General features: G+C 37.0%; 1 protein-coding gene across 2 annotated transcripts in view; it reads right to left on the bottom strand.

Annotated features, from left to right (window-relative positions):
* The window catches only part of CACNA1D (calcium voltage-gated channel subunit alpha1 D), a 211763-nt gene that overhangs the window by 99659 nt on the left and 92706 nt on the right, over window positions 1–19398 (bottom strand). The window contains exons 9-10 of one of the 2 annotated variants that reach the window (XM_026076611.1): window positions 7885–8054; window positions 3971–4048 (exon numbers count right to left, since the gene is read on the bottom strand). In XM_026076611.1, coding sequence (XP_025932396.1) covers window positions 3971–4048; window positions 7885–8054 — 248 coding nt within the window. The remainder of the gene's footprint in view (window positions 1–3970; window positions 4049–7884; window positions 8055–19398) is intronic. The other variant, XM_026076620.1, reaches the window with a different exon arrangement.

The following is a 19398-nucleotide window of genomic DNA, read 5'->3' as shown; positions in this document are numbered from 1 at the left end:
CTTGCAGGTGCTGCATTGCAAAACACAGAGGAGGAAAAAACAGAACCATGAACAGTTCATTTTAAATTAGAAACTCACATATTATTTTACCGCAATTTATATACCAGTAGAAAACTTGACAGAAGTACTGCGAACACGTGAAAGTCTAGCTCCAGCAATGCTAGTAAGTCTTTAAATCTTTAGCTGGAAGAGAACAGTAGCAGCACTGCATGACCACATCCACTCTAGCTAATGCAAGCGCTTGGCAAGCTTCGAAATGACTCGGTTTCACGACCACAGCTTTTTAAGGCAGTTGTCCGTTGGGGCAAAGTACGCCACATACAATGAATTTTTGAAAGACCATCTGATCTCAATAAGACCAGCGTTGAGATTTTTAAACTGGTGCTCCAGTATTCAAAGGAAGATATCAATACACACTCTCAAATTCAAATTGCCTTTATTCTTTATTCTCCTTTTGGCCTTTATTTTCCTGGTGCTCTTCTGGAAAGATTATCTAGATTCCTAGATAATATCACCTCATTTCAAATTATGGTAATTGGTTTTAAATGAAAAAATGCTTGCATTAGGCAATATAAACCACCCACATGCAGCTTGATACTTTCCCGAGTATACAGTAACTAGGTCAAATACACTGGCTTTTACCAGGCCCCTGACTGCTGCTAAGGCTCAAGCAGTAGCACCTTCTCCAGCAAAGTTGACTGCTCCAGTAGTATTGTTACATATGGGATTTTCGACAATGTTCTTTTCTAACAGCACTTAAACAAGTTGCTATTTCTTTCATTTTTCTAAAAATAAGTATTTTAAAGTCAACCTTATTTTCTTGACCTAACAATATTTTTGTTTCTCTGCCTATGTCTAAGAAGTATGTTTTCAAGAACTTTCTAAAGGTTGGCATTTTAAAGACTGATCAAGTGCAGGCAAATTAAATAGTTCATAACTGAAGCATCTCAAACAGCCTTGATTTGTAACTCTGAGTAATTTTCCAGAGAGCCTTCCAATATCCACATATCTTAATTTCTTGGACTAAGAAATGCTGTTCAAAGCACGGGTGAAATGATTGGTCAAGACAACTTGCTTGATGGAAGTGTAATGTTGCTATGTTTGTCAGTTCAGCGCCATCTCTTCATTGCCTCTTTCAGGCAAAAATGCCTTTGATTTTAATGTCCATTACTTTCAAACAACCAGAACAGAATTCAATTCTGAACCCGAAATCCTATTTAAGTGAAATAAATGTAACATATTGAGGCTAGCTAGAAGTAGTCACTTCCTTCTTCAACTAGTAGTGCCTACTAGTAAAGCGGTTGAACACTTTCTAGTACAAGAGCCTGCTTTTAGCCTCTAACCAACCTTTATTATCTTTACTGCGAAATTTGAATGCTGGGTACTTTGAGAGAATTTCAGACAAAACATTTTGAGGATAAGAAAATAGTTTTTTCTTTCATGGTAAAATATGGGGTCTTTACTCTAAACAGCTTTCAGATTTTGGAGCAGGGATTTCAAACTCCCATCCACGACATAACAGAGCATAACTAAGAGCAGGTCAGCATCCATCAGAACTGATATATCCTAGCTGGCTGGAGCTGGAAGAAAGAAATTCCAATATTCCTACTATGCGACAGTTTAGTGTCACTATGGAATCCAGAAGCAGGCTAAACTACACCCTGAATTGTTAAGTCTGGTGGTACGTATTTTTGTCACAAATGTTCTCCTCTAGAAAGCATGTAATTTCTATTTTACTCCATTTCAACTTCAGTTATGTATTCTTGATCCATAGGCTGATCTCATTTCCACACTGATGTACCTTGGTGGTAGTTGTCTGGCGATTTATGTGCTGAAGGGAAAGTATCTGCAGAAGTGCAGCGATTGCAGTGATCTGTACAGCTAACACAGAATAATAAATAATAGCTACTGGACAGAATCTTAGTTATTTAAACACGATGCTATACCGGCAACATTTTAGAGGAAACCTTACAAATTGGTCTTCTTCCGCCTTCTACTAACATACAACTATTTCCATGAGTTCCAAAATTGTCCTAATTCTTTCTCAATTCAGTACATGGATTTTCTGAATGCTGAATGCAGAATCTTTCATGTAGTTAATTAAGAAAGCAGAACAACAACAACAAAAAAAACCATAAGACTCAATATTTTCATTACAAATTCATCACAAATTTTCTTAAACCTGCTGTATGCCCAGAAAACACACATCAGGAAGAAGTGGTACTATCTACTCTGGCTGTGAAGCCCCTCAGGATAAATTCAGTTCAAGAAGAAGCTGCTTAGAAGGAAATGTTCCACATGATATTGTATCCAGGCATCTGTTTAAATAGTGCAGACTTAATTTTGATCCTGTCAGCATTCATTCTCTCTCTTTACTGGTATCCCATGGAAACTCAAGATACAGTTGAATGGGCTTGGCTGCATGGCAGTGGAAGTAGCGTAAAACAATCAGTCCTCCTTGCAAAAGCATCACCGAACCAACAGCTTCTAGCCTGAAGGATGACATTATGAATCTTAGGAATGTTGTATACCCACTAAGATGGACAGTCCTCTCTTATATGGAACTAGCTTAGAAAAATAAACCTCTTCCTGCACCCATCTGCAGATTTGATTTTTTTTTTCTTTTAATGTAGAAATAGAGGTACAGATAATATGAAGAAAAATATCCAGGGTGGGATTTCTAATGACATCCAGTGCCAATCAAAATCTGCACTACTCAGATCAGCAGTAATAGTTTCACAAACACAGAAATTGAGTTAGGCCACTGATGTGTCATCTGGAAAAATCCAGCTTGTTAAAGGGATGCCTGCCCTGCAAGGTACAGGTGAAACCGCAGAGCAGAGCACACATGCTTGCAAATGCTTTTAAGAGTCAAGGTCAGGTACTGGTAGCAAGACAGAATTCATCGCCTGCAGATATTTAAGCAGCATGGACTCTGCTGGGTTCCACACTGCTTCACGACTCTCAGTAGAACCAGAACCTGCTAGTTTAAAGGCTCTGTTGAAACACAGGTAGTACCCAAAGTAAAATCGCTAGCACTATCTTTCAGCAATTCGTATGGAAAAATTATTCCAGCCTGTAAAGCTGTGCAAGCCATTAGACAATACATATAATAGTTACATAAATAATTTCAAGCAGACTCAATATTTGTGGAAAATCAGTCCACAAGATGATATCAGTTCACATATTTCTGACCTAATATTTTGCATTCTCTAAAGTAACTGGGTCAGATTTGTCAGCCTCAGTCTCTTATCTGCTATTTAACAAAAGTGATTCTCTCACCACAGCAAGTCGGCCAGTTGCTCCAATAATTCTGTTGTAGGCAGGTTTAAAACTAGATCTCCTAATTGCTACGACTGTGATTTTGTCAAATCAATATGTTTGCCATCATTTAAAGGGTGAACATTTGAAAATAATTTCCACATCCTAAAACCCGGTCCATCTCCATTTTGGGTGGGAAAGAATAAAACACAAATCATGAATACAAAACTATCAATATAAGAAAAAAGCAGATGCAGTAAAAGCTTTTTATTTCTTTTTTTAGATTCTACATGAAAAGTATAATCCAAACAATAAATACATTCATGCTCTTCTAAATTTACACTATGATCAGTTATGCAGCTTGCGAAACACTTCGGTGGATTTCTTCCCACCTGAATTTAAGACATGGTTTTATATCTGGTTCACCTGAATAGGAAAATCTAGGCTTAAACAAGAACATTCACAAAGATAATTCAGTGGAAATCTAAATGAGCTAAATAAGATGCATTAGGAAGTTAGAGCACTGCACAGTCTATTTGAAACATGCACTTAAAAAAGCAGAAAAACTGCATGCATGAGTGTCTACATGCCAAAGACATTTATACCTCTATTTTAGGAAATGCATACAATATGTGCTTTCAAAAGCTAACATATCAGATGCATTATTGACAGAAAAGAAGGTTCAACTGCAAATCAGAACATGTTTTACCATGTTTATTGGAAGAACGGCCAAAGCAGCTAAATCTGCTTTTCTTCTTTTCTTCCATTAAGTCAGCCACTGTAATCCCTTCATGTTAAGTACATGTAATCCCAGCATTTACACAGTAGATGGCAGCAGTTGCAACGCAAAAAATAAAAAAGTTTCCATATATACAACACAAGCAATGTTAGGCAAAACAAATTGAAATTACCAGCAACATAATCAGAACTAAATCCTTCATCTCTCACACTGATTTCTGCATTTTGAACTAAATTCTCATCCCTTTGAAGTCAATGAAGTTCTTCAGTGATTTCAAGGGAAAAAAAGTTGGTACATAATAAAGATAATAGGTTATGACTTTTGCTAGAGACATTTGCAATTCTAATGTTAAAAGGTTCAACACCACTGAATATCTGCCCACCAGCAGCAACATAAATGTACAGATACATGGATAACATATATAAATGATTTAATTTAATGAAAACAGACTTCTCTAGTTAGAACTTCTAAAAGCTGAAGACACAGGAACCTAAACTACATTTTTAAAGGATCATGCAAGAAGCTAATAAATATTGACTTAACTGCCTTTGAAATCTGCACCTCTTCCTGCCATGGTGGGAAGAAAGCTTCTATATCCTAAAACCAGAGCTCTTTCACATCATGAATTATCTTTCATCATCATAACCAGCAGCAGCAAGCTTGACTGCCCAGGGCTTCAAAGTAGGCCATTCAAAGTAGGGCCATGGCTGTTTAGCAGCTGGCAACTGCTTATCTTTCCTGTCTTTGGACCCAGACCCCCTCCTTTAAGCTTCAAAGCCAGTTCTAGAAATACATTATTAGTGTATTTGGAGAAAATTTATTTCTTAGGCTTACTACACAACCTTACTAATCTGGTGCTAGCTAGCTAAATTTCACCTGGCTCCCAAACAAGAAGTTCATTATCACAATTGTCCTCCTAACCCAAAAGCTTTTTGTGGAATAACTGGATAGCTAGCTTGTGCTCTCTCTCATCACACCTTCCCTTGCAATGTGATATGCAGCAGAGCACTTTCTTGAATGCAAGCAGGTAGAGCAACTGAGCAACCCTTCCTCCTTTAGACCCTGTTGCAGGTCATATTAACAATGAAATTCCATGCAACATTTTTAAGCACATGTGCACGAGCCTAGAGGCATGCTAGGAGATTGTCTATTCACTGGAAATTTCCACTCTACATACATACGTATGCTTGCTTAGCGCCAAGAGAATGCAGGCAAATCAATACTCTACTGCAACAAACCAGTGAGCTGGTGCAAAGTGCATTACGAAACCTTTATGACTCAGCCAAATCAGGACTGATTTTTGCAAGACAGCGGAAAGGTAAAACTTACAGTCCATTGCAGAAAGTTACATGCGCTGTGCCTGCTTTGTGCAGGAAAACAGACTCATCCTGCCAGAAACAGATCACCAAGTCTATAGTCTCAGCTGAGGATCTAGTACACTGATGCCTTCACCATCCTCATTTTTTAGTTCAATTTTCTTCTTAGAACAATATCTACAATGCTAGTAGAGGTAGGGAAGTATGACTATCACCAAGTCTGCCAGCTTTCTATATACTCTCCACTGCTAGCACAGTGCAAATCAACCAGTTGATAGTCAATGTATTAGGGCTTGGAAGATGTAACTACACATTAAGTGTTCAGTAGAGTCTACTACACTGATCTAAAAGGCCTTTTCTGCTATTTCTTGGTATTTCTCACGTTAATAATTTGACTTTGATACTGGATATTTAAAATAGAAGCAGTGATCTAAAATTTAACTACATATTTAATAATTATATTTGTTTTAATTATATTCTGTATCCTATTGTTACTCTGAAAGTCTCCTCTAACTTACCCTAAAATAATATTTAACAATTTAGAGCCAAAAGCTGTCTCAAGTTCAGCAACTATGCCAAACAAGTATTTTTGGTTCATGAAAGACCTACATGAACCAGAAGCTGTTCAAGGAACGCTAGGGCAAACGGTTCTGTGGCAACACATTTAACAAACATGCAACATGAACAAAACGCAAAAAATCCGTGGGATTAGAGCAGCAGACTTGCAAACCAAGTCCTTAAGCACCACAGGTGACAGCACGGTTGTCTAACACTTTATCTAGTCTAGCATCAGCTACAGCCCTGTGTGGGTTTCTTGTACAAAGCCTATTTATTCCATAAAACGTGCAAGTTTTTACTTCTCAGTCTTAAGATTTTATATGGACACTCAAAATCATAGTTTATGTGGTCCTTTCAAATAAAATCAGTAGCAATAATAAAATATAGTGAACTCCATGAAGTCTGTGGCTTTTTTGCTCTGTTCTAGATGAAAATTCTGCTTGGGGTAGGGATTTTTTATATAGTTAAAAAATATTCCTTTTAGGGTGATGTTGGCATCAACACCAACCCACAGGTTGTCTTCCAGGCTCTCGTAAAATGAATTTCTTCCCTTCCAGTCAGTAACACAGATTCTGCCCCTATTTATATTGTGAACTAAAAGAGTGAATTTCTGAAACTTAAAACTACTAAGAATTTCAATAACTTAACTAGGTACAATACAGAGGTAACTTTAAAAATAGTTCAGTATCAAACCATGTAATTTTCACCAGCTTTTGAAATTTTCATTACGCCTTGAAATCACTTTTAATTGCAATATTGACTTGTAAATCAAAGAAATATAATACAGATATTCAGTATCTTCAATACTCCATATTTAAACTTCTGAAAAGTATTATGATTAAATGAACAGTTTATAACAATCAAGTAACATCACTAATGCAACGAGAACAAAAACGATGAATTATTTTGGCAGAGAAACTAATATTCTAGTTTGCCTTTGATAAACTGCTTGTAGACGCATTCCATAATGGTATCTATCTGGATAAGCACCATTACCTTCTGGACTACCACCTGAATAACAAGATGCTATTCAACACAATATACATACTGAAATCTGGACCTTAATCTTATGCTTAGTATTAAATCATAAAACACATTCTGAATCCATGTTTTCATTCATGTAGAGCATTAAACAGTTCACGTGAAAATTTTAACCACTTCTTTTTAAACACAGCTAAAAATGCTAAAATTCTTCTTCTACTAAATTATCATATTAAAATACTGCTGGTTACTTGAAATTTCTGACATACAGAAACCAGATGATAACAGTATAGTTGCAATATTGTGAAATTAACTTGTTCTTTTGTTCAGAAGCCCCAGAGGCCCATTATGGCATAAATTACCTTTCCCATAACACACTGCACACTACTGTCTAATAAATACATTAATAGCAAGTGACAATGACATCTCTTACTGTTGAATAAAAGTCCCAAAAGATTTAATGTATTTCACACTCAATTTATACATCTAATAAAAATGAATTTATATAGTTTTCTTGAATATCAGAAAGAAGGAAAGATCCATCATGCTATTTCCTTACTCCAGAACTCATGACAATACTATTAGCACAAGCTTATTTCTTGACCGGAGTTTAAAAATGTATTTTTAAAGCATTTTAATGATTATTTACTTCTAATGCATGCATCTATAGGCAAATATACATCCTTCTTCACCAAGGAAAGTTTAGATTTGAGATGTCACTTAGTGGCCATGTAGTTTGTATGCAATAACTTTTTAGAGAATATGAATAAAGCTAAATTTTTAAATCTCCATAGTGATTAAGTGCAGGCAATGATTTATACATGGGCAACTTGCAGCAAAATTTAGTTGTAAGATTCTAAATGATCCTCCATGACTGTAAGTACCAGTATAGTAACAGATATGATTGCTCTGGTAACAAACACTTTTGCAATCCAAAAATCAGATAGGCTTCATTCTTCCCTAGTGTAATTTCCTTAAAAGCAGCCAAACTGTCCCCCATAGAAGTAGTACAGAGTAAAGAACACGTACTGTTCCGTTTGCCTTCTTCATCAACCTCTTCATCGTTCTCAGGATCAATGTCTTCTGCCTGTGTAATCCAATCTAAATATCCCTTCAAATCTTCTTCAAGCTGCTGCTTTTCACGTAGCTTCTGAAAGTCCCCTCTGGCCTTGGCTTTTTCTCTCTCCTTGGAAAATTCTCTATCAAATTCAGATAAAGCAGATAAAATGCTGATTGTGAGACTGCCAGACATTGTGACCTAGGTCTTGACATTGCAGAATAACATACTGACATAGAAAATGAACTAAAGAAACTACACAGAAGATTTGAGAGTCTGAGAACAAGACAGTGGTTAAAAGAAGCCACAGCAAATTCCTATCATATATCATCAAAACTTTCAAAGCTTTTACAATTTAATTGAAAATTAACCAGATTCTGGACTCCTCCCACACAATTTGTATGCCAGCATTTGGTTACGTGCTCTTCCAACTGATTTTAATATCATTTTTGTCTAATGGCTATAAAGAGAAAGTGACTTGTAAGAAAGTAATGAAATGAAGCAACTTCAGAGAACTTATGCTGAGCACTGCTTTCAATGCAAAGGAGATTCTGGCAGCCAGCTTTAAAAGATTTTCCTTCTCTTCCAGCCATGGTTTATTGGCCACGTCCAAAAATACCTATTTCGGTGCATGGTCCATGCAACTTCACTAAGCAGCTCTCTCAATTCTGCCATGCACAACACCTGTGCTGGCTGAGACCTGATGTTTTGCCCTTTTTCTATGACAGAACCCAAAAATCCTGTTGCTCACAGATCAGGAGTACTTTTTTTTAAAGAAAAAAAACACACAAAATGAATGCCCTATCTGGTTGCGCACTTCTCAAGACAAATGATGTATTTGACTATCTGTATTATCTGTATTTCACCTCTGCTGCTAACTCAATTTCTGAAATTTAGTAGTGATTATTACGTTGTGTAGAAAATGAAAAAAATAGATAACCCAAGCTAACTAGTAGCTGTAAAAGAAATTACCACCCCAACAATCTCATACTGGTGAAGTTCTTTTAATTTTCTTTTTTAATTATTGTAAAAAGGAAAGACTGATAACACTGTCTAAAGTTACAGAGAATGAGCAGGCACTATGAAAAAGTCCAGATGAAGCTTCTCTGCTAATTCTCTGAAATCCTTTTGTTAGTCTATGAAGAAATCTATTAAGTCTATTAAGGAACATGCATTATTTGAAAATTTTATGACATGGAAAAATATAATCTAGCATTCATGTATACATATCCCAAACTTGTATCACAATTCAACTCTGTGTATTAACAGACACAAGATCTATTTTGCCGTCATCTCGCTTCACTGCTTGCTCTATCACAATGTTTACTGGACTCCCTGACAGGCCAAGCACTGTTGCCTGTTTCAAAACTTAACCATATTTAAAAGAAAATAAGACAGAAAACAGAACTTCCAAGGAAAAAATAGAGCTGAAGCAGGAAGTAAATGGGTGACAAATTAAACAATCTCAGACAAATAATAAGGGACAGCTATTCAGCACTTAAGTTGGGCCAAAACCCTCAAATTTATGGTATATTTAATGAACATGACCACTTTTTGTACTTGCAAATCCTCACTGCTTAAACTGTAGCTTTTTCAATCTTATTTATTTGAAATTTTTCACCAACAAAGCATGGCAGACAATTACTTTACAGAGCAATCAAGAGCAAGGCATTGCAAGTATTCAAAATTCAGTAGTGTCTGAGCACATCTGTCACTTGGAAAATTTCTGTTTTTACTTGGAGACATACAAGTCTTGAAGCTGACTGCTCTCAGTTTCAGGTTCTCTCCTACAATTAGTGTAGGCTGAGATTATAATAGCCTTTCTGAACGTGCATTGTTAAGCGCTGAAACACATTTCATTCTATGTAATATTCTTCTGAGCGGTATGTAAAGCAGTACACAGCTATACTATCCATACCCTCTACTGGCAGCCCAATATCTTCCAATCTTGCTCTGCAGACTAAAGTAATTCCCTGGCATGAGCCTGCTCAAAAACCTTCCTTCCAAATATCTTTTCTCTGAGAAACAGCTACTCAGATCATAATCTCCCGGATAGGCTGTTATCATATTCTTGTAATGATATGAAAAGTTGCTTCTCCTTTTTCCTTCAGAGCAAATCTCAGTTACACTGGGTAGTTTAGAAGAGAAGTACTGATTCAGTATTTAAAACTAAACTTGTTGTTACTATCTTGTTTAGCTTTCACTAGGGCTGTAATTAAACCAAAAAAGGGGTTACAATATTTCCTTTTACTATGAATTTGATAACCCTTTATTTACTGTAAACTTTCACTTGAAAACATTCCCTAATTAATATACTGCCGAGGGGAAAATTATTAAAGCACTAAAGATAATATACTCTTTCAAATGGAAGATGATATTAGGAAATTAGGGGGCTCAAAATTGTAAAACTTCTGCAAAATACTTTAACAAGGTGAACACTATTATTATGATGTTGCACTGCTAACAGGATATAACAAAATAATGGAAAGTCTCAATTTTTCAACAATATTTCAGTTCAGTGATAGAAATTACTTATCTGGAATGGCAGACATACAGTCTCTCTGAATTTTTTTTAAATGTTCATCTTACTTGCAGTCTTCAAGCCTATCTTCCAAACACTAAATTCTGCTCTGACATTAGAAAATTTAAAAATTAAGCTCTTTTTACATACAACCATTCAGGATTTTTTTAAAATGTTATATTGTAGAAGCTAGCCACCTTTATATTGCAAAAGCTAAGAGGCAGACGCTTCACCTTTTCCAGCTGAGGACTTAATTCAACAAAAATTAAGTTTAGCACGTGGAGAAGATAATCCTGTTTTATCTGACAGCATCTTAACGAAGCTGAAGAATACCAGTGCTTACATTGTATTTGCTACCCTTCACCTGGTATCCAAGGAGGGGGTCCTTCAAAAGGGCATCCCCTTTCACAGAAATGCTTGTGACAGAAAAAGACCTCAACAGATCTCTGATTTATTTCATTAAAAACAATGAAAAGGGTTCATTGTTTTGGTAGAAGATGTCACAAGCCTTTAAGAAATTGTTTGCTTTATGGAATGCTGGTTTTAGACTTCTCAGACACAGAGTATAAAAGAGACTGCCCTTTATGTCGGACTGAGGCAACACACACTGGCTCTCCTGCCATAGGCAATATCTCTGAAAAAACCAGCTATTATTGTGTACTATGAACTCAGAAATAACACTCCTTCCTAGCTCTTACTAAGTATTCCTGTTTTGTTCAATTAACGCCCCCCCCCCTTTTTTTTTTCATTAGAGTGAACAATATGATCTGTGTGGGTAAAGTAAAACGAAAGCTGCTGTTATATGGATTGAAGAAATCATTTAAAAATGAAACAGCATGGTTGCTACTTCCAACAGCACTTCACCCATAACTGATCCCCCTTTTAACTTTGGCTTTTTATTAAATAGCTGCACGCAGAGAATTAAACACAGTTTTCTATATACGCAGCTAACTACTACCTTTCTTTCTAATACAGCAGAGAAGCCAGACATTTTCTTGGTTAAAATCTGCTGCAATTTATTGGTAGGGGAAGATGCAGTCGTGCTTAATTCCCACAATGTTTGTAAGTTTTACTTTTATTTTTAAAAGCTGGCTTTTTGTTAGGAACTATAACACATCTGAGAAGACTGCATATTCAACTGTTCTTCATGGGAGGGAGGAAGCTGGCTCTATGGTATTTTCTTCTATCACAGTAACAATAAAGTTTAAACATCTCTAAGATACATGTATGTACACATTCCTTTTACTGAAGTACCATGAATGAATATATGAAAGATGAATTAAACAGAATTGGAAATTAAACATTATTCTGTTGGCAGAAAAGCATTTTTTCCAAGAAACAAGCAGTGAATTGAAAAAGATGAGGGTGAGGTGACAGAGACATGCTGGCTCTTTAGGGCTGCTAACAGAGAGATGTAGACAGCTGCATTGGCTCTTCTCCTGGAAGCAGGAGTAAAAGAGCTGCCCGCACAGCACTTCGGGGCAATGGAGAGTGTTAGCTGGGTCCAGGGCAGAAGGAAAAAGTTTTCGGCTACCTAGGCACCACGGACACTGACAAGTTGGACTAGCGGCCTAAACTGGCCTCCATGGCCATGATCAACCCAGCTCACAAGCTTACGAAGTCGACAGACTTCGGAATCTGTACATTAATTATGGTAAGTGGACTTAAGCTACATAAATGTTTGGTTTCACAAGTACCTATGCCACAGGCTAATTTCAAAACAAGTATTTCATTCTGGTTTGATAAAATCACCTGGATCTGGTATTCAAGAGGGTACATTTGGGGGGTTTTGTGCATTGACTAAGCTGAAAAACCTGTATTCAAAGCACTGTTGTAATTATAACATGCATATGGGTCTCCTCCCTAAAACATGATTTAAAGCAGTCTTCACTCAAGTTGCTGTAAACTGGAAAATACTGAGGAACCACTCTGAGTTGACAAACTAGTACATATGAAATGAAAATCTGGCCTATTACATGTAAAATTTCAGTTTAAAAATAAAGTTGATGTAAGTAGTTTTCAGAAAGGAGTCAACTAATATGGTTTTGTCCTAATTTCCACAACCAGAAAAAGCCAACCTTACTACTGTTTCATATTTTTAAGCACAATATGCTTCAAAATTAAGACCTCTTAGGCTAGCAGGGCTAGAGTTTTTTGAAAGTCTGTACTTCTATGGCGTCTTATAAAGCAGACCTGTAACATTTGTATAACAACACCTTTTGCAATTCCTCTGTTTGCCTTCAGAAGTATATTTTTTCTTCAAAATAGTCTATTGCTAGCTAGATGCGGTCAACTGAGTTTTTGCTTTCATTGCAAACGCAATTAAATCAGAAGACCCAGCCCCAGCAAGTCTAACTGATGTAGTTAAATATGACATAATCTGAGAAAATCTTCAAATTCAGAAAGTCAGTTAGTTGCATCTGCAGCAGAGTGGGGACATCACTAGCAAAACAAAGCATTAGATGCATGTTCACCTACAAAAATCTAACTTATTCAGTGATAACTAAGTGATCATATAAAACATAAGTTTTATTCCTGTTGTCTGAAAATTGTCTCCTTGCAAAATAAGGATGTCAATTCTCTACTTAGGTACAACACCATCATCATCAATGGTTGTTGAGGCAGAAGCATATATATTGGAGCAGTGAGTTCATGCTTTGAAAGTCTGGGCACTCTTTAACGGAGTGAAATAGCTCCTGCTGGTATGCACTAGCTGGGAATAGCTTGATGCAACAGTGTGGAGGTAGCAGCAAGGGGGGTACCTACTGAGACTTGATTACAGCTCTCTGGTTCTCAGACCTTAATTCATGGGAAGGGTAATATCCACAAAACAATCCCAAGAGGACCAATTGGTTAAATGAAAATATCTGGTATACAGCTATGTCTCAGCTCCCTTCTCTCTGTAATTCATGGACATAACTAAGGAGACATCTACACTGGCCTCATACCAGCTGAAAATTCTTCCATGCTAAAGGCTAGACACTTTTCATAAGGGAGCCTGGGCAGCAACATGAGTGCTGCTCTATCTCCTGCGCATCACTAAGCGGCAATGACAGGAAAGTTTCCTTAGATCTCTAAGCAAAAATCGGGATATTAATTCTTGGCTGGCCATATTACTGCCACTTTGTGTCACTGCAGAACATAAGCCAACAGAGGGAAAGAGAGAATTCATCTATTAGAGCACGTAACTTACTGTGCACAGGGTCTGCTGCTGGAAGGTTATGCTCACGTTTTATGTAGAACCATCACTGAGACATCCTAGACTCATTTATTCAGAGTAACATAATAACGAAAATGTACCCACATGAATACATTATTGGCCACCAGATGTACAGAAGGTTTCACATAGCAGTAACTATACCAGCCAACAAATCAGCAGAATCAAATACGAGTTCTCCAACTGCTTGAACTGTACAGATAAGCATGGACAATGGCTCACAGCTGGGTGTAGTGTACCACAGAGATGTTGTATAGAGGCACACAAAAAGTAAGTAATATTACATCTTTATTTAATTACTGGAGATTTATATACATCACTGTTACCTCTTCTGTTAGAAGGAATTAAAAAAAAAAAAACACAGGCTGAACACCACTGAATTATTTCTACAGCAAAACCATTGATTCTAGCAGGAATTTTGCTTGCACAAGGAGAACTGGGTTCTTGATGAGGAAATGCAATCTGTTATTACCTAGCTTTAGTTACTTCTATATGGTTGGTTAACAATTTGCAAATGTATATTGTACAGCTCCAGCACAAACTCTGTGGCAGAGTCTGTATAGCATTATTACTCCACAGAGTGCACATGAAGGCAATGGAATCATCTGGGGGAACAGCATGATGTGGGAACAGCTTGACAGGGGTGGTAACAGAGAAACAAAAGAGAGATCTAATGTTTCAGACTGTAATCATATTTTCACACTAAGATGGACTCATTGGAGCAGAGACCTGCTCTAATAAGCCACTGGGCTTATTAGAGGAAGAACCAGCAGTTTTCAGGGTAAGATTATACCCCACAGACTATACCCCACATACCTCCAACCCTACCATTGTGATGGGCACTTGTCAACTAAGTTCTGGAAATTGATGTGGTTTGTTACCTGCCAGGAGCTCATCAGCACCTCACAGGACCAGTCGCTCAGAAACCTTAGTGCAATGAGTACAAACAGGACATGAAATAAAATCAGTTCCCTTCAAGCTCTTTCTAGTGAGCATTGAAATACTCCCATTGAGTTGAGATGTCTCTGTTTAGAGGAGTACTGTTGCATACAGTCAAAAGTGTTTTCCCAATTATTTGTCAGTATATTTGATTCAGCAGGATACTATTTTCTTTTTTCATATCTGTGTGTTTTTTATTTTTACCAGCCACACAACAATCAAAAGAACCTGCTTTAGATCATAACCTGCTGAGTTCTGCAGCTGAATTCCATTTCCTCTTTTTTAATGTATATTCTGTTTATTCATGTGAGGTAGTTAATTTTTTTTTTTTCTTTTTTGGGGGACTAAGCCTTCCCTCTCTTGTGAAAAGGAATGCTGTCAAAACCTGTTCATTTCCTTTTTGCTGAAAGACTACAGATGACAGTTCACTGCCATTTTCTATTTTGTGAATCATTATTTAAATGTCTTTCTACAATTTTTTTCATGTATACTGTAGACAACAGTTCTTAGGTATATAAGCTTATCTGTGCTAACATATTTTACATTACATTAACTAATGGATATTGCTGGAGAGATTAGCATGGATGAGTATGTGCTCTTAGTTTTTAGAATCATTATGTATACTGCAAATAATACTGTGAGCATGATACGGAAAAATTAACATTCTCTTAGTAACCAACAAGACTTATATGTAGGAGGATGTATATAAGGACATGTCAAAGCTTATGCTTTGGTGTCCTCTAGCAAGGAAGTAAATTCAACTTATAGAGATTTATTAAAGTATGTTTGAAAGATCTTGTTTGCTCCCATAGCTACCTGAAGAAGTACTAAAGCCTTCAGCAGAAAATGCTGTCAGCAGAAACCAGCCTCTAATGATAAGTACTATCTTGAGGAATAGATTATCATGCATCATTAAAGGCATGCCTCTTAATAAATAAGTTATGAATTTTTATCATTTATTTTCTCTGTTCATAGTAAAACAGTTTAATGCATACTGAATTACTGACATTATTTATTTTAACTTTCAAAACACTTTAAAAGGTACTTTCAAGGTTGGTGGTTATTTCTGAATTCCTGTCCCTTACTTTTTAGGGATAACCTCTAATTTTCTAACTTCTAAGCTAACTTTCTAAGTTAATTCAGCCAACCGTCTTTTGTACTGATGGTGATGATGCACTCTGGTCTTTTATCCTGGCATATCTTGAGGAGACCTGCTGTCAGGTCCCAATTTCTGTTCCCCATATTTCATGAGCTTGCAGAATATAGGTCCAGCGTATGCCTGGCAGACAAGCACTGGAGCAGGTTGCCCAGAGAGGCTGTGGAGTCTCCATCCTTGGAGATATTCAAAACCAGAGTGAACATGCTCCTGGGCACCTGCTCTAGGTGACCCTGCTTGATTGGGGGGGGTTGACTAGATGATCTCCAGAGGCCCTTTCCAAACCCAACTATTCTGTTTGTGATCAACTAACAGTTACAGGTGTCCAGCTGGATTTCTAAGGAATACATGAATTATTGTGCTGAAAGAAATTGCTAACATGGATGTTTTGGATCGCATTTCCCAATACATTTCTAGAACTGGATTTAGAGCCAATTTTTTCTAGTGTGTTTAGGGAAAAGCTGTTTGCCAACTCTGTTCTCAGCCCAGAGCTACAGTATTCTCCAGAACTCTCTGTTAAAGTTGGACCAAGAGCCATCACTGCAGCCCTCTCCTAGAGCCACATCTAGAGTCATTTCTGGAGCCCTTTCCTGGAGATGAATCTTAGGCAATTCTCCAGCCTATTCTAAGAGCCCTTTCCCAGAGCTGGACTAGAGCAAATTCTTGAGCTGTTTTTTAGATCTGGATATAGAGTCAATTGCTCAGCCATTTCTTGGGGATGGATCTAGAGCTCTCTCTCAAGCCCCTTCCTATAGCCATTTCTGGAGCTCTTTTTTATAAAAGCCCTTTCTAGAACTGTATCCAGACCCTTTCCTGGTGACCTTCTCTGGAGTCCTTTCAGTAGAGCTGCAACTAGAGCCCTGTCTGGAGCTAGGCCCTGTGTCTGGAGCTGAATCTAGACTATTTCTAGAGCCCACTCCTTCACCCTTGAGTCTATAGAGACTATAGTCAATTCAACAGACCCTTTTCCAGAGGTTCTTTTTTCAGAGCTGTGTCCAGAGCCAGTTATGAAGATCCTTTTTCCAGATGCCTTCCTCCTCTAGAGCAGTACTGAGCACATTTTTAGGAACACCCCCCCCCCAGTAGCTAGTCTAGGGCTCTCTATCTAGCAACTCCTTTCTAGAGCTGGATCTAGAGAACATTCCCAGCATGCATGTCTAGAGCTGGGTCTAGCACAGTTCCTAGAGGCCATTCCTGGAGCTGGGTCTGGAACCAGTTCTGGTGCCTTTCCTAAATCTGGCTCTGTAACCATTTCTGGAGCTGGATCTAGAGCCCAGGCTGGTTCTAGAGACATTTCTAGAGCCCAGGCTAGAGTCTTTTTCTAGACTTCCTTTTTCTATAGAGTACTGCAAACTGAACTGGCTTTTCACTTTAGAATTCACTTTGAGAATGATGCGAATACTACCAGTGTTTAATACAGAAATTAAAAAACTGAATATTTTGAATAAGGTGAATTACTGAAAAACAATTTATACTGATACAACCTCAAGCCCATGAATTCTCTCCATCCTCATTATTCAAGGGAATATCTAGAAAAAAATCCTGTCAGGTTCCATCTAAAATTAAAATATTTACTAGATACAGATTCCACACACACATTATTTCTCTGTTAATTTACACATCTGCTATTAAAAATATGAACTGAATTTTTATGTCTCCTTAAGCAGACAAAATTGACATGAATCACCAGGAAATACTCACCTTCAGAAAGGGCTAAATGTAAAATAAAAAATCTCCCAAATCATCAGTGCAATATAAAATATATCAAACATGCAATGCACAAGAGGCAGTACAGAAATACAAAAGGGGCAGATGGTCACAAAGGGGGGGGGCAAAGAGAATGAATATTTTAAAACAGCAAACATCAAAACAGCAGACAGATTTAAAAGTACACAGCATAACTTGACATTACAAGAAATATTATTGTCATAGGGAAAAGGTGTATTAAGCATTCAGATTCCACTTCCAAAATCTGTATGCACAGACATGCTTTTCAAGTCAGCTAGCATAATTTTTGCATTCTAGACTTTGATTTGTTTAGTAAAATTTGACTTTGTTTGTAGATTAATCATAAACCAAGTCTCATGATATGATTTGAAGAGCATAAAATATAAAAGCTAACAGTTTTTAAATAAAAACAAAGAATGCATGTGTTACACATTCTGTGCCTGGGTCAGAATTGAAAAAAATAGCTTTATGATAATTAATACCAACACAGTCACAGGATTTTACTAGCACAAATTTTTAGATGTAGAATTTAGACAGGTAGGTCTAAACAGAAATCATGTGGAAAATATTTAGAATTTTTATATATAAGGCATTCAGTGATCAGAATAAATCAATGTAACAGCATTCCATACTGGTCCCTGTCAGAGTTTCAAACAAGTATGCCAAGCCATTTTCTTTCCTTGTGTACCAAACATTAGTTTGGTATAATAGGTGTCTTACAGGAACATTACCTTTTCCTTTCTTCTATCCTTTCAGTTTCAATCATTGGTGATATTTATCACCGATGATTCAGTTTCAGTTTACTTGTATCATTTTCCCTCAACACGGAAGTCACAAACTACTGGAGCATTGGGAAGGTTCTTTCACGTGTTCAGGGCAAACACTGATTCAAACATTCCATCAAGCATCCCAAAACGACACTGCAGTTATGTGACATCGTGGCGGAAAATGAATTTCAGGACAGTTCACATGATACTTGCCACCGCCTTTTTACTTTGCTGGAAATCGATGGCAAGTGGGCAAGGGCTCAGAACAACAATAGATCTCTGAGCTTATGAATCCAGCAATACTCAGAAATCAGTGATCATTTCTCGTCTACAGAATGGAATCCAAGGATAAGTAAACACCTTTTCCTCTGCATTATAACAGTGGCTGTAGAACAACTCCATATTTCAACAAACTTTCCTCAACAAAGCTGGCTCATCACAACAGAAGCAAGGGAAAGCTCTTGAAATAGTACCAACACTGATGCCCTAAAATACACATTCAAGATCTCTGGGTCATTAAATATAATGCAATTGCAAAGGAATGCAGTCAAAAATGTTCTACTGCAATTTGCCTGTTTTACCCAGCAAATTTTTAATAACTTTTAAAAAAAATACTTGATTAAAAAAGAGACACCATACAGTCAAAACATATAACTAATGTATTCTAATGTTGTGAAGCCTTATGAAATATTTTAAGTGTATTAAATCAAATATAAAGCTCAGCTGTGAGGATCTCTCTAAATTTCCAAGGCTTCACTGGAGGAAATGAATGTGTGCATCAGAAACATCAAATCTGGAATTACTTTCCCCACAAATTAAAAAAAAAAAAAATTTTTTAAACCCACAAACAAAAGCTATTAATCTGAATCGTGCAAGGGAAAAGGGGAATATTTAATTAACCTTTCTCACACCTTCACAACAGCAGGAAGAAAACCAATTGCTGCCTTTGACCTTCTTAAGGGCCAGGGAAAGGAACTGCGAAAACCTAACTCTCTAATGACTTCAGTGGGAACTCTAGCCATACAACTATTTTAGGTGACAGGATCAAAGTTACAGAGATAAATCAGACAGCAACTAGCCTCATTTATCTTTCTTTCCTTTTTTTGTTTGCCCAGTATAGTGTTTGTCCAGTTGTAGACATGAAAACTAGGTCCTTAG

This window comes from Apteryx rowi, unplaced genomic scaffold, assembly GCF_003343035.1.
Source record: "Apteryx rowi isolate R43461 unplaced genomic scaffold, aptRow1 scaffold_111, whole genome shotgun sequence".
NCBI classification, from domain to species: Eukaryota; Metazoa; Chordata; class Aves; order Apterygiformes; family Apterygidae; genus Apteryx; species Apteryx rowi.
Note: the sequence above shows the minus strand (reverse complement) of the source record. Positions and strands in the feature narration are given on the sequence as shown.